We start from the raw sequence: 13,221 nt of genomic DNA, 5'->3' as shown, positions 1-13,221 counted from the left end.
CGTAGAGCGCAGCCTTTGCAGGACAAAGAAGCAGCGTAATCGCGAGGAAAGCCGACTTGAGACGCCGACCTCGCTCGCACGGACCCAAATCCGAGACGCGAAGTCAAAACTGCAGCTGCGACGACTGCGAGCACGCCGACCCGTACAGGCTACACAGACGCTCGCTCACTTCTTTCTCGACTGCTTCGACTGCTTCTCTGGCGCCCTGGCCTGGTACCGAGGAGGTGGCAAGGGCACGAAAGGCGGCGGGCCCTCCTTGGCCGCCTTCTTGAGGTCGACCTCGTGGAAGCGCCCGTGCTGCGGCGCCGGCGGCCGTCGGCCGCCATCGCGACGCGACATGGGCGGCTCACCCGTCGGCGTCGTCGAGCCCCTCTTGCCCTGCGCCGAGCCGGGACGAGGCGGGAGGGGAGGAGGCTTGCCCGAGGGCGAGGGGAGGACCGGGCTCGAGCGGCGGATGCGTCGCACAACCCTCGGGGCACGGCACGCCGAGCGAACGAGGCACATGGCGAGGACGAGGACCGAGAGGCCGAATGCGCCCGCGACGAGGACAAAAGCGTAGTAGCCTGCGCCGAGACCGTCCGACGAGGATCTGCGAGAGGACAGCCGCAATCAGTCGGTGCGCCCTGCTCGAGAGCCGTCGAGAACAGAGAGAGGTGCTCACGAGCAGAAAGCGCCGTCTGGGCGGCCGTCCTGGACCGTCGAGGCGGCCGTCATGCGCGTGTTGCCCGCCGCGTCGGTCACCTTGACGCGCACGGTCCTGCCCGGGTCGACCTCGACGGCCCACAGCGTCGTGCCGGCGGCACCATAGTCGCCGATGTCCATGAAGGCCGTGTCGGGGTTGGCAAAGCCGACGACCGAGAGGTGGAAGGGCGGCTGCGAGCCGCCGTACGTGATTTTGTACGTGCTGCAGGTGACGTTGTCGGTCGAGCGGTACAGGACGGCGGGAAAGGCGTCGCTCGAGTCGCGGATGCCGACAAAGAGCGTGTCGGGGATCTGCCGTCGGTGCCGTTGGAGGATCGTGAGAGGGATGGCGCTGACGAGCGAGGCCAAGAGGGCGCCGAGTGCGAGGGTTGAGGGTCGGGGCCGCATGGTCGTCGATGACCTGGCGACCGGTGGAGGTCGGAGAGGTGAAAGGAGGAGAGCCAGCTGCGAGGAGACGAGCTGGTCGAGGTGGCGCGGCGGCAGCGACTCAAACTCGAGCCGGGCGAGCGGGACGGCGTCGCTCGCCGATGGCGAGCACGCTCCTGGAGCTCTCTCCGGCCAAAGCGTGGCACACGAGCGCAAAGCGGAAGCAGGCGGTCGTGCGGGAGCAAGTTGCTGAGGAGGTGGCTGGCACGCTTCGGGAGGAGGAGCGGGAAGAGGGAGGGAGGCGAGGCGGCGCGGGACTCGAGCGCTTTGCGAGACCTGGTGGAGGGACTGTAGATGTCTCGTGGCGGTGCACGAGGCACCAGCAATGGTGTCGGCGAAGCGCTTGAAGCGAGAGAGGAGAGCGGGGAGGGTGCAGCATCGTCGCCCCCACCTTTGTCGCCTTCGTCCTCGCTCTCTGTCGGCTCGATCGCCAGCCAGACTGCACCAGCTCGTCCCGACTGCACCTCGTACCATGGCCTCGCTCCTCGAACGCACCCTCGGCGGCATCCGCAAGGACAACGCGCCCGCCGACAGCCGCAGGACCAGCGGCGGAGGCGGCCAGTCGCGCAACAGCCCCTACGCAGTGCGTCCCCTCTCTCCTGCTCCGATGAGCTCCTCGGTCCCCGTCTAGCCACTCGCGTCGCTCCCAGCGGTGTCGAGGCGGGCTCCCGCCGTGGTCCCCCCCTCTCTCCGCGTCCGACGAGCGACGCGACTCGCGACGAGCACCTCGACAGCCGGCGAGAGCCATGCAGGACTGCCACTGACTCTGTCTAAACCCTCCAGAGGCCCGTCGGCGACTCGTGGAAGCACGACAAGTTCGACACGCCCGACTCGTCTTCGTCGACCCTCGACCCGGCCTCGAGGCCCACCGGCGCCAGCAGCAGCACTGACCAGGGCCCGAGCAACAAGCTCGTCATCCACAACCTGCACTACGAGGTGTCGGAGCGCGAGCTCGAGGTCCGTCCTCCCCTCCCTCCCTCCCTCCCTCCTCTCTTTCTCTCGCCCGCTGTCCTTGCACGAGCTGACCCTTGCCTCTCCTCCTGCAGCTCCTGTTCGTCCAGATCGGCCCCATGGCCACCGCGCCCAAGATCAAAGTACGGCCGCCCTTCCTCTCGCACCCGTCCACCCGGCCCTGAGCGTACTCGAGCAACGGCCCCTCGCCCGACCGGATCGCTTACGACCCCGTCCGCCCTCCCCCTCCTGTCCCCTCTTGTCGCACCGTCCTTCGCTTCCCTCGTCGTGCGTGCGTCGCGTCAAAAGTTCGACCGCTCGGGCCGCTCGACCGGCACGGCCTGGGTCACCTACCTCGAGGACAAGCACGCCGCAAAGGCCAAGGAGGCGTTCAACGGCGCCATGGCCAAGGGTGCGTCCACCTCTCTCTCTCTTTCGCTCGCTCGAGAGCCAGGTGGCAGACCTGACGGCCCTCGACCTCGCAGGTGAGCCGATCGAGGTCGACTTCGACTACCGCAACGACCGTCCTTCAGAGCGCGGCGCAGCTGCGCCTGGCTCTCTCCTCGCTCGTCTCGGCGGCACCGAGTGCGTCCCTGTCTCTCCCTTGTTCTTCTGGATCCCTCTCGTGCGCGACACTGACCTTCTCGATCTAATGCAGGTCCGGCTCTCGCGGCCCCAAGTACGCCGCCCCGACTCGCGGCCCGGGAGGCGGCGGCCCCGATCGTGCGCCTCGCGCCGAGCGTGGCTCGGCCGGCGCACCGCGAGACGGTCCTCGTGGCGGTGAGCGCGGCGAGCGCGAGCGGGGCGGGCGCGGCGGCGTACGCGGCGGACGTGGTGGGCGCGGCGGTGAGCGGTCGGCGGGCGGCGGGAGGGGCGAGAAGCGCGCGCCCAAGACGAACGAGGACCTCGATGCCGAGCTCGAGGCGTTCATGAAGGCCCCGGCGGCAGAGGTGCGTCCCCTGTTCCCTCCTCTCTCTGCTCGAGACAGGCACGTCCGCGATAACTGACTCGGCCTTCCTCCCACTCCCTCCCTATCGCGTTCCGCAGGACAAGCCCAAGCCTGCAGCTGCACCCGCACCTGCGGCCGGCGGCGACGACGTCGACATGTCCTGATCGCGCCCGACCTCCTCTTATCGAAACCTCGCCGAGCTGCGCCTCGTGCCCCTCTTCCCGATCACTCTCTTTCTCTGTGCCCTTGTAGAGAACTTGTACAACCCTTCGTCGGACGACTTCGCGCCCGGGCCCGTCCGCTCGAGAGAGCTCCTCTTTCAGTTCGAGTCTCTCAGGATGGTTCGGCGCGAGCGCTCGACGGGCGAGGCTACCGCTCGCTTCACTTGCTCTCGCATAGCGTGTCGCGGCGGTCTCGGTGTCGTAGCGGGCCGTGCAGCACAGCGGCGAGGGCGCCCGTCGTCGCGAGAGCGAGAAAGAGAGGCGCAAAAGGAGGTCAGTGCGCGCTCGAGCGAGTGCTTCGAGGCGAGTGAGCTGGGCGCCAAGCTCACGCGAACGAAGCCGTGAGGAGCGCAGACGAGCTGCATGAGAGGTCGGTGCCGTTGGAGGGCTCGGGCCGCCGTCGCCGTCTGCAGGAACGAGGAGGAGGAAGTCCGTCCGCACTCTCTCTCTCTTTCTCTCTCTCCTCGCCGATCAGTGACACGACGAGGAGACCTGCGAGTTGCAAACGACGATAGACGAGACAGCGCTCCAGGCGAGCGAGACAGAGGGCAGGGGGGTATCGAGACAAAGGCCGCCCGCGGACGTCGACGACGACGAGAGAATGAGGAGGGGGACGCCGCAAGCTCAGTCGACCTCCTTCCCCGAGAGGGAGAAGTGGGCGACCGTGTTCCACAGCCTGCCGGGCACGAGCACTCCCTGCTCGCCGGCCCTCGCTCCTTCGCCCTCGTCCCCGCTCGGACCCTCACCTCCTCCTCCTCGAGTCGCGCCGCCCTGCTCGTCCCACAAGACCTCCCTCGCGCCGACGAGCTGCGTCGTGAAGCTGCTCAGCTTGGCGCATGCGCCCGCCGTCGACGAGCCCGCGCCGGGCACGCCCGTGACGAACAGCTCGGCCTGGGCGGCGACGAGCTTGTCGAGGATGCCGTACAGGCCCGAGTCGAGCGTGCCGAGCGAGCGCAGAGTGGCCTGCGCTCGTGCCGAGACGGATACGGGGTCGTCGTCGAGGGCGCCGGTGGAGGAGGAGGTGGCGGGAGAGAGGGTCGGCGAGGTGAGGTTGGCGAGCTGGGCGGCGAGTCGAGGAGGAAGGCTGGCACCGTCGTCGCCTTGCGCGAGGGCCGCCTGCTCCTTCGAAAACGTCGTCAACTCGAGCGGCGGCCCTGCGGCGCGCCCTCGACCGGGCGCGAACGTGCGCTTAAAGTCGCGCAGGAAGCGGCGCATGGCGACGTGGTGCTGCTCGGTGACCGACTTGGCAAACGTGCCGCTGTGCGCCACCTCGGTGCCCGGGTCGACGCTCGGCGCGAGCTGCGGGTCGAGCTGCTCGATCGGGTAGTCGGTCGCGAGGTAGACGTGGCGCAGCGACGGGTGCTCGCGCTTGAGGGCGGCGAGCTTGGCGAGGAGCGACGAGGCGCACGGCGCGAGGTTGGCCGGCGGCAACGTCTCGGTGCGCCAGTGGATGGCGACGAACGGCGACAGGCGCGACGCGACGACGTCGGCGAGCGATGTCCATGTCTCGGCGTACGGGAAGTGGGCGAACGGGAGCGGCTCTTGAACCAGGGCCACGCCGTCGGACGACGACGACGACGACGGTGCCAGGTTGGCGGCAACGGCCGGCGACAGGATCGGGAACCGCAGCTCGTAGTTGAACGCGAGGACGTCGGGGAGGGCGAACGCGGCGAGGCGCGACGACGACGCGCGGGACGACCTCGACCCGACCTCGTGCGACCTGAGCGTGTTGATGACGCTCTCGCCGAACCCGAGCCGGCCCGCCTCGGACTTGTGGTAGCCCTCGGGCGGGTACATGGCGAGCGGCGAGTGGCCGGCAAAGTCGAGGCGGGTCCTCGGCGCGCGCAGGCACAGGTTGCGGGTCGGCTTGGACGGGACGAGGGCCGGATCGGACGCCGAGTCGATCTCGACGGCGCCTTGCGGGTAGCCCGCCTTGGCGTTGGCCATGGTGACGACCTGGGCCGACGGCTGGCGGTCGCGGCGGATCGTCCACACGACAAAGTCGGCCTGCGAGATGGTGCGGATCCCGAGGTCGGACAGGGACGCCTCGCTGTAGTAGAAGGCGAACGGGTTGCGGTAACAGGTGCCGAGGCGCGACTTGGACACGTTGGGGAGGACGAGGGTGCGGTTGAGGGCGAGCGCGAGGAGGCCGAGCTGGTACAAGTGTTGCTGCGCCTTGGTCTCTTGCTCGCCTGCGAAGGGGAGATAAGGCGACGAGTCAAGGTCGGTGCAGGACGGGCACGGGCACAGAGAGAGAGAGAGAGGAGGGGGAGAGAGAGACGCACCGAGCCAGGCGGGGATGAGGAACTGGCACGGGCGGCCGTCGGTGGCGCCGCACACGTCGTAGTCGAGGACGTCGGCGGGGACCTTGTCCGGGTTGGGCGGGGCCGACGGGTCGGGCTTGACGTAGTCGGGGATGTCGACCACGAGCGGCGGGCGGTCGAGGTCGTGAGTGCCGCCGGGCCGTTTGCGGGCCGTGTAGCGCACGTCGCGGTGCTCGTCGACGGGGTCGATGGCCGGGTCGTCCTCGTCTGCGCCGAGGTGGATTTCGAGGAGGCGCAGCTTGTCGAGGGTCGAGCGGTCGACGACGGGGACGCCCTCGGGCGAGAGGGCGACACGACGGTCGGCGGCACCTTTGCGCGGGCTCCAGGCTGCTGTTGCGGCGCCAGACCGGGTGAGGTACAGGGCGGCGCCGAGGCCGAGAGCGACGACGAGCATCCAGCGGCGGAGGCCAGTCCTGCCGACGACGCGGGCCGTGAGCCAGGTCGCGGCATGGTCGTAGGCGCTGCGGAGGGGCGACTGGTTGGGGCGATGGCCGCTGCTGGACCTCCTGGCGCGTGGTCGCGAGAGGTAGTCCCTCGAGCTCGAGGACGGGGAGCCGGCGGTGGTGGACGAGCGCAGGAGGCTCGACGACGACGACGACGACGGGTGGTGGGGCGAGGCCGAGACCGGGATGCGGTACGACTGAGATGGCGAATGGGCGTGCATGGGGTGCTGCGCTCGCCGGTGGTGGCTGGCAGAGAGCGAGCCTGTCGGTGAACAAGGGGAGGAGGAGGAGGGGAGCGCGCGAGGCGGTGCAACCGCGCCCACCTCTGTCGTTCTTGTGACTTGTAGCTGGACAGAGCAGTGCAGCACAGTCTCAACAGCCCCGTACATTTTCCCTGCCCAGCAACGAGCGCTGTGAGCCAGTGAGCGAGTTGATCGCCTCGTCGCTCGTGAGCTTTGGTGTCCGCCGAGTCCTGCGCACCCTCGTCCACGGCTCGAGCTGCGCAGACTGCCCTCTGCGCTCGTCACACCCACCCTGAAAGGGCTGTCCAAGCCCACCCAACGGCACACTCGTCGCCCGCCAGTCGCCAGAGCCAGCCGACCTCCCGACACCTCGAGCTCATCTCACCCTCGTCCCGCCGCACCTCGAACCCGGGTCCAGCTCCGACTAGAGCTCGACCTACTCGCACCACCTCCTCAACTCGCCCTACCGCCAACCGCGGCCGCCCACGATGGACATCGCCCACCCCGTCTCGTCCGAGATCACCTCGCTCTCCTTCTCGTACCTCCACACCACCGACATCAAGCGCGTGTCCGTAAAGCCCGTCGTCAACCCGGTCCTGTTCGACAACCTCAACAACCCGAATGCCGGCGGCCTGTACGACCCGGCCTTTGGCCCCCTCGGCAAGGGCGACATGTGCGTCCGCCTCTCCCTCTCTCTCTCTCCCGGCGTGGGAGGACGCGCCAACGACGACTACACGAGGGGTGCGACGAGGCGTCGTATGTGGTGCGACCACCGCGACGCGCGAGTACGACACTCACCCTCCTCCTCCCTCGAACTCCTCCTCGCAGCTGCTCGACCTGCCACCTCACCTCGTTCGACTGCCCGGGCCACTTTGGCCACATCGAGCTCCCGGCGCCCGTCTTCCACCCGCTCTACATGGTCCAGGCCTTCCAGCTCCTGCGCGGCTGCTGCGTCTACTGTCACCGCTTCCTCCTGACCGACACCCAGGTCCGTCCTCGCCTGTTCCCTCTCTCGGTCTCTTGCCCGCCGCGGCCTGACCCTCTCGACCTCTCCTACAGCTCGCCAAGCAGGTCGCACGCCTCACCCTCCTCGAGCACGGCCTCGTCACCGCCGCCCTCGAGCTCGACTCCGCCTTCCAGGGCCCCGTCCCCGTGTCCAAGGCCAAGGCCAAGGCCGACGCCAAGGCGCGCGCAGCCGCCATCGACGTCGACAACGTCGAGGACAACGACGCCGGCGAGTCGCTCGAGGAGTCGTACGACGACTTTCGCTCCCGCCTCGACGCCTTCGTCGCGCACAGCATCCGCGCCGCGCACAAGGGCAAGCAGGTCGGCCTCGAGCACAAGGGCCGCGACGAGTACAAGGAGAGCGGCACCGTGTTTGACGTCCGTCGCAAGGCCATCAACCAGTTCCTCAAGAGCCTGAGCGCCAAGCGTCGTTGCGAGCACTGCGGCGCGTGCGTCCTCCTTCCTCCTTCTCGCCTCTCGCCCCTCTCTCTCTCTCTCTCTCGCGACGACCGGACTGACTGACCGTCACACCCCGCGCACAGCTTCGCCCACCGTTACCGCAAGGAGGGCCACACCAAGATCCTCGAGTACTCGCTCGTCGCCAAGCAGCGCGGCGCGCACTCGGCCATGGGCCTCAAGCGGCCCAAGGTCCTCGCCGACGAGCGCCTCGAGGCCGCAGGCGGCGGCCGTCACGCCAACGGCGTGAAGGGCGGCGACGACTCGGACGGCGACGAGGACGCGATGGACGTCGACGGCGACGCCGAGGACAAGGCCAACCTCGCCGAGGAGGAGGAGGACGCCGCCATCGAGGAGGAGCTGTCGCGCGGCAAGCAGACGGAGCGCATCGTCCTGCCCGAGGAGGTGCGCGCCCACCTGCGCCGCCTGTTCGCCAACGAGCGCGCCCTCGTCACCCTCATCTACGCGCCGCACGGCCCGCTCGCGCGTGCGACGGCCTCGCGCGTGCCGCACAACGGGCGCAGTCGTGCCGCAGCCGGCGGGCAACCCGCCGCGAGCGCCGACATGTTCTTCATGGACGTCGTGTCGGTCCCGCCGACCCGGTTCCGGCCCGCGGCCACCATGGGCGACCAGGTGTTCGAGAACCCGCACAACTCGCTCCTGAACGGCATCCTGCGCCAGGCCATCGCCGTGCGCGACTACAGCGCGCGCCTCGCCCGGTACGAGCTCGCGCCCGACGCGCCCGAGTTCCTCGCCGACGACGGCAAACCTCGCATGGCCGCCGCGCGCTACTCGACCCAGCTGTACGAGGCCCTCATCAACCTCCAGGTCGCCGTCAACTCGATGATGGACTCGGGCAAGAACCCGGCGCCCGTCAAGCAGGGCAAGCTCCCGACGCCCGGCGTCAAGCAGCTCCTCGAGAAGAAGGAGGGTCTCTTCCGCAAGAACATGATGGTGCGTCGCCCTCTCTCTCTCTTTCTCTCTCTCGTGTCCTCCTCGCCTGTGTGCGTGAGGCCCTTGAACGTCGTACTGACCTCACTCGTCGCGTCGTCGCAGGGCAAGCGCGTCAACTACGCCGCTCGGTCCGTCATCTCGCCCGACGTCAACATCGAGACGAACGAGATCGGCGTGCCGCCCGTCTTTGCGCGCAAGCTCACGTTCCCGGAACCGGTCACGGCGCACAACTACCACCAGCTCCAGCAGGCCGTCATCAACGGGCCGCACCAGCACCCGGGCGCGAGCTTCATCCAGATGGAGGACGGCAACCTCATCTCGCTCGAGCGCATGACGCTCGAGGAGCGTACGGCCCAGGCCAACAAGCTCCTCGCGCCCGAGTCGACGCCGGCGTCGCAGCGCCTCGCGGCCGCGTCCCGACCCGATGTCGGCCTGCCGCCGACCCGCACGCCCCAGATCAACCGCAAGGTCTACCGCCACCTCCAGGACGGCGACATCGTCATCCTCAACCGTCAGCCGACCCTGCACAAGCCGTCCATGATGTGCCACCGCGTCAAGGTCCTTAAGGGCGAGAAGACGATCCGCATGCACTACGCCAACTGGTCCGTCTCCCTCTCCCTCTCTCGCCCCCCTTTCTCTCTCTCTCTCGTTCGCGAGCTCGAGGCTGACCCGAGCTTGATCTCGTCGCGCAGCAACTCGTACAACGCCGACTTTGACGGCGACGAGATGAACATGCATTTCCCCCAGTCGCTCACGGCCCAGGCCGAGGCGCGTATGCTCGCCAACACGGACAACCAGTACCTCGTGCCGACATCGGGCAACCCGTTGCGCGGCCTCATCCAGGACCACGTCGTCGCCGGCGTGTGGCTCACCAACAAGGACACGTTCTTCACGCGCGACCAGTACCAGCAGCTCATCTACGGCGCGCTCAGGCCCGAGGGCGAGTACACCGGCGAGGGCACGGTCAAGACGCTCCCGCCGGCCGTGTGGAAGCCGCAGCCGCTCTGGACCGGCAAGCAGGTCGTGCGTCCCCCTCCTTCCTCTTTCCTGCCCCTCTCTCGCTCGACGATGGACTGACCCTCTCTCTCTCTCTCCTCGCCCCTGTCGCTCCCCCTCGCACAGATCTCGACGCTCCTGCGCAACATCCAGCCGGCCGACATGAGCGGCATCCACTTCTCGTCCAAGGGCAAGATTCCCGCCGACCGCTGGGGCTCGATCGGCGCCGAGGAGGCCGAGGTCATCGTGCACGACGGCGACATGCTCACCGGCATCATCGACAAGGCCCAGATCGGCGCGTCGGCGTACGGCCTCGTCCACTCGGTCCACGAGCTGTACGGCGCCACCATCGCCGGCAAGCTCCTGTCGATCCTGTCGCGCCTCCTCACCAAGTACCTCCAGAGCCGCGCCTTCTCGTGCCGCATGGACGACCTCGTCCTCACGGCCAAGGGCAACCACGACCGCCGCCGCATGCTCCAGACCGTCAACGACAAGGGCCTGTCGGCCGCGCTCGACTACACGGGCCTCGCGAGCGCCGAGCGCTCGGACCCGGCGACGGCCGACGACCTGCGCGACCGTCTTGAAGAGATCCTGCGCGACGACTACAAGCTCGCCGGGCTCGACGCGTCGGTCGAGAGCGAGACGAACCAGGTCACGTCGCAGCTCATCAAGACGTGCCTGCCCAACGGCCTCGTCAAGCCGTTCCCGCACAACAACATGCAGACCATGACGGTCTCGGGCGCCAAGGGCTCGAACGTCAACGCGTCGCAGATCTCGTGCCTCCTCGGCCAGCAGTCGCTCGAGGGTCGCCGCGTCCCCGTCATGGTCTCGGGCAAGACGCTCCCGTCGTTCAAGGCGTTCGAGACGGCCCCACGCGCCGGCGGGTTCGTCGCAGGCCGGTTCCTGACCGGCATCCGGCCCCAGGAGTACTACTTCCACTGCATGGCCGGTCGCGAGGGCCTCATCGACACGGCCGTCAAGACGTCGCGGTCGGGCTACCTCCAGCGGTGCCTGATCAAGCACCTCGAGGGCCTGCGCGTTCACTACGACCACACGGTCCGCAACGCCGACCAGTCGGTCCTCCAGTTCCACTACGGCGAGGACTCGCTCGACGTCACCAAGCAGAAGCACCTGCTCCAGTTCGAGTTTGCCGTCCGCAACATGTCGTCCATCATCAACCGGTACAAGCCCAAGGAGGCGCTCGCGCGCACCGACAACCTCGAGGACGTCATGCCCAACGCCATGAAGAAGGCGCTCAAGCACCCGGACTCGCATCCGCCCGTCCTGTCGCTCGCGTCGCCCTCGACCGTGTCGGGCGCCGTCTCGGAGCGGTTCGCGCGCGAGATCGAGACGTACATCAAGAACCCGAAGCAGCGCTTTCTGCGCCCGCGCAAGAAGAAGGACATGGCCGACTGGCCCGGCTTCATCCGCAAGGACGAGCTCATCTCTGCCGAGCACTTCCGCTCGCTCATGTGCATGCGCTACATGCGCAGCCTCGTCGAGCCAGGCGAGGCCGTCGGCCTCATGGCGTCGCAGGGGTGCGTCCTCGTCTCTCTTGCCCTCTCGCGCTCGGTCCCCTCCCTTCCTCGCCCGCCTGCCCCTCTCCTCCTCCTCCTTCCCTCGTCCTCCTGCCTGTACCTCGACCTGACTCTGTCGCTCTCCCTACCTCTCCTCGCAGTGTCGGCGAGCCGTCGACGCAGATGACGCTCAACACGTTCCACTTTGCCGGTCACGGTGCCGCCAACGTCACGCTCGGCATTCCTCGACTGCGCGAGATCGTCATGACGGCGTCGCAGGACATCAAGACGCCCATGATGCGCCTCCCGATCGTCGAGGGCGTGTCCGACTCGCGCCTCAAGACGTTCTGCCAGTCGTCGACCCGTCTCACGCTCTCGCAGTGCGTCGACAACGTCGTCGTTGAGGAGCGCCTCACGCCCAAGACGAGCGAGAACAACTACTCGCGGTCCAAGCTGTACACGGTCAAGCTCAACCTGTTCCCGCGCGCCGACTACGAGGCCGAGTACTCGGTCTCGCCCGAGCAGATCCTCGCCGGCATCGCCAAGACGTTCGTGCCCCTCCTCGACAAGGCCATCGCCAAGGAGATCAAGCAGAACGACCGCGAGTCGATGCGCGAGGCGGCCGAGGTCGGCCAGGGCAAGCAGGTGCGCAAGGGCGGCAAGGGCGCGGCGTCGGGCGCCGACGAGGACGGTGCGGGCGAGGAGGACGCTGGCGTCGTCGGTCGCGGCGACGGCGAGGAGATCGACGGCGACGCCGACGACGAGCGTCGAGGCCGGCAGGCCAACGATGAGCAGACGTACGATGACGAGGACGAGGACGAGGCGCCCGACGCCGAGGACGAGCTCGAGGCCAAGTTCAAGGACGCCGACGATGCGGCGAGCGCCGACGGCGACTCGAGCGATGACGAGGCCCAGGACGAGGACCCGGAGGTGGTCGCGCGGCGGTCCAAGGCCGAGAGCCTCGAGCGCATGAAGCAGTACGAGCGCCGCGTCCCGGGCACCTCTCGCTTCGTCAACAAGCTCGCGTTCGACAAGGAGGGTGGCGAGTCGTGCGAGCTCGACCTCGAGGTGCGTCTTCCTCTGTCTCTTTCTCTCTTTCTCTCGTCGTTCGTCGTCGTCGGCGGTCGGGCAGTCCTGACCCTGTTCCTCCCGTCCCTTCCTCCCTCTCTCCTTCGCCGACTCGCAGTTCTCGTCGCAGGCGCACAAGCTCTTGCTCGTCGGCATCGTCGAGGAGGTGTGCCGCATCGCCGTCGTCCACGAGGTGCCCGGCATCGCCCGCTGCTTCATCGAGAAGGCCGCCAACGCCAACGCGGCCGCGCACCGCAACGCCGTCACCGAGGGCGTCAACCTGCGCCAGCTGTGGCAGATCGGGCACGGCATCGTCGACCTGAACCGCATCGGGACCAACGACATCGGCGCCATCCTGCGCACGTACGGCGTCGAGGCGGCACGGTCCTCCATCATCAACGAGATGTCGGGCGTCTTCTCGGTCTACGGCATCGGCGTCGACTACCGCCACCTCACCATCATCGCCGACTACATGGTGCGCACCCAGCTCTCCCTCCCACCTTCGACGAGAGGCGAGAGGGAGCCCACACTGACCCTTGCTCATCCCTGCAGACGTGCGAGGGCGGGTACAAGCCTTTCAACCGCACCGGTCTCTCGAACAGCTCGTCTGCCCTCCTCAAGGCCTCGTTCGAGTAAGCTTCGACGCCGCTGCCGTCACACCTCGCCTTGAGCCCTCTCTCGAGCACGCACTGACCTCGTGTCGCGCCCCTCCCTCTCTCGCCTCGCAGGACCACGAGTGCCTTCCTCGCCGAGGCTGCGCTGTACGGCGACTACGACAACATGATCGGTCCGTCGGCTCGCATCGTCGTCGGTCGCACGCCTGAAGCGGGCACTGGATCGTTCGCGATCCGCTCCGTCGTCGAGGCAGGGGCGGCCTAGCTGTAGCGTCTTTTCCCCTTGTCTCCCTCCCGCAACGCAACCTGCACTTCTATAGATGTTCCCTGACGCTCAAGGACAGCGACCGAGA

General features: G+C 68.2%; 4 protein-coding genes across 4 annotated transcripts; 2 read left to right on the top strand and 2 right to left on the bottom strand.

Annotated features, from left to right (window-relative positions):
• Positions 1–99: 99 nt before the first annotated feature.
• Positions 100–1,089, bottom strand: RHOBADRAFT_52564 (uncharacterized protein; the record flags this gene model as incomplete). The annotated part of the gene is made up of 2 exons (XM_018416402.1): positions 100–589; positions 662–1,089. 2 exons carry the CDS (start codon positions 1,087–1,089, stop codon positions 166–168), a joined length of 852 nt encoding a protein of 283 aa, XP_018272623.1. The 3' UTR covers positions 100–165.
• A 511-nt stretch (positions 1,090–1,600) lies between these two features.
• On the top strand, positions 1,601–3,321 carry RHOBADRAFT_52563 (uncharacterized protein; the record flags this gene model as incomplete). Its single annotated transcript, XM_018416401.1, has 7 exons — positions 1,601–1,711; positions 1,912–2,085; positions 2,175–2,222; positions 2,389–2,491; positions 2,565–2,664; positions 2,738–3,029; positions 3,127–3,321. The coding sequence occupies 7 exons, from the start codon at positions 1,601–1,603 to the stop codon at positions 3,190–3,192; spliced, it is 894 nt and encodes a 297-aa protein (XP_018272622.1). The 3' UTR covers positions 3,193–3,321.
• A 541-nt stretch (positions 3,322–3,862) lies between these two features.
• Positions 3,863–6,237, bottom strand: RHOBADRAFT_52562 (uncharacterized protein; the record flags this gene model as incomplete). Its single annotated transcript, XM_018416400.1, has 2 exons — positions 3,863–5,441; positions 5,535–6,237. 2 exons carry the CDS (start codon positions 6,235–6,237, stop codon positions 3,874–3,876), a joined length of 2,271 nt encoding a protein of 756 aa, XP_018272621.1. The 3' UTR covers positions 3,863–3,873.
• Positions 6,238–6,746: 509 nt separating this feature from the next.
• Positions 6,747–13,200, top strand: RHOBADRAFT_25654 (uncharacterized protein; the record flags this gene model as incomplete). The annotated part of the gene is made up of 11 exons (XM_018412703.1): positions 6,747–6,931; positions 7,087–7,246; positions 7,318–7,712; positions 7,806–8,673; positions 8,776–9,275; positions 9,366–9,696; positions 9,796–11,207; positions 11,348–12,254; positions 12,373–12,729; positions 12,807–12,886; positions 12,983–13,200. 11 exons carry the CDS (start codon positions 6,747–6,749, stop codon positions 13,131–13,133), a joined length of 5,346 nt encoding a protein of 1,781 aa, XP_018272620.1. The 3' UTR covers positions 13,134–13,200.
• Between the last annotated feature and the right edge of the window lie 21 nt (positions 13,201–13,221).

Source organism: Rhodotorula graminis (assembly GCF_001329695.1).
Source record: "Rhodotorula graminis WP1 unplaced genomic scaffold RHOBAscaffold_4, whole genome shotgun sequence".
Classification (NCBI taxonomy): Eukaryota; Fungi; Basidiomycota; class Microbotryomycetes; order Sporidiobolales; family Sporidiobolaceae; genus Rhodotorula; species Rhodotorula graminis.
The sequence above is the reverse complement of the archived record's forward strand: the minus strand, read 5'-3'. Positions and strand labels throughout refer to the sequence as shown.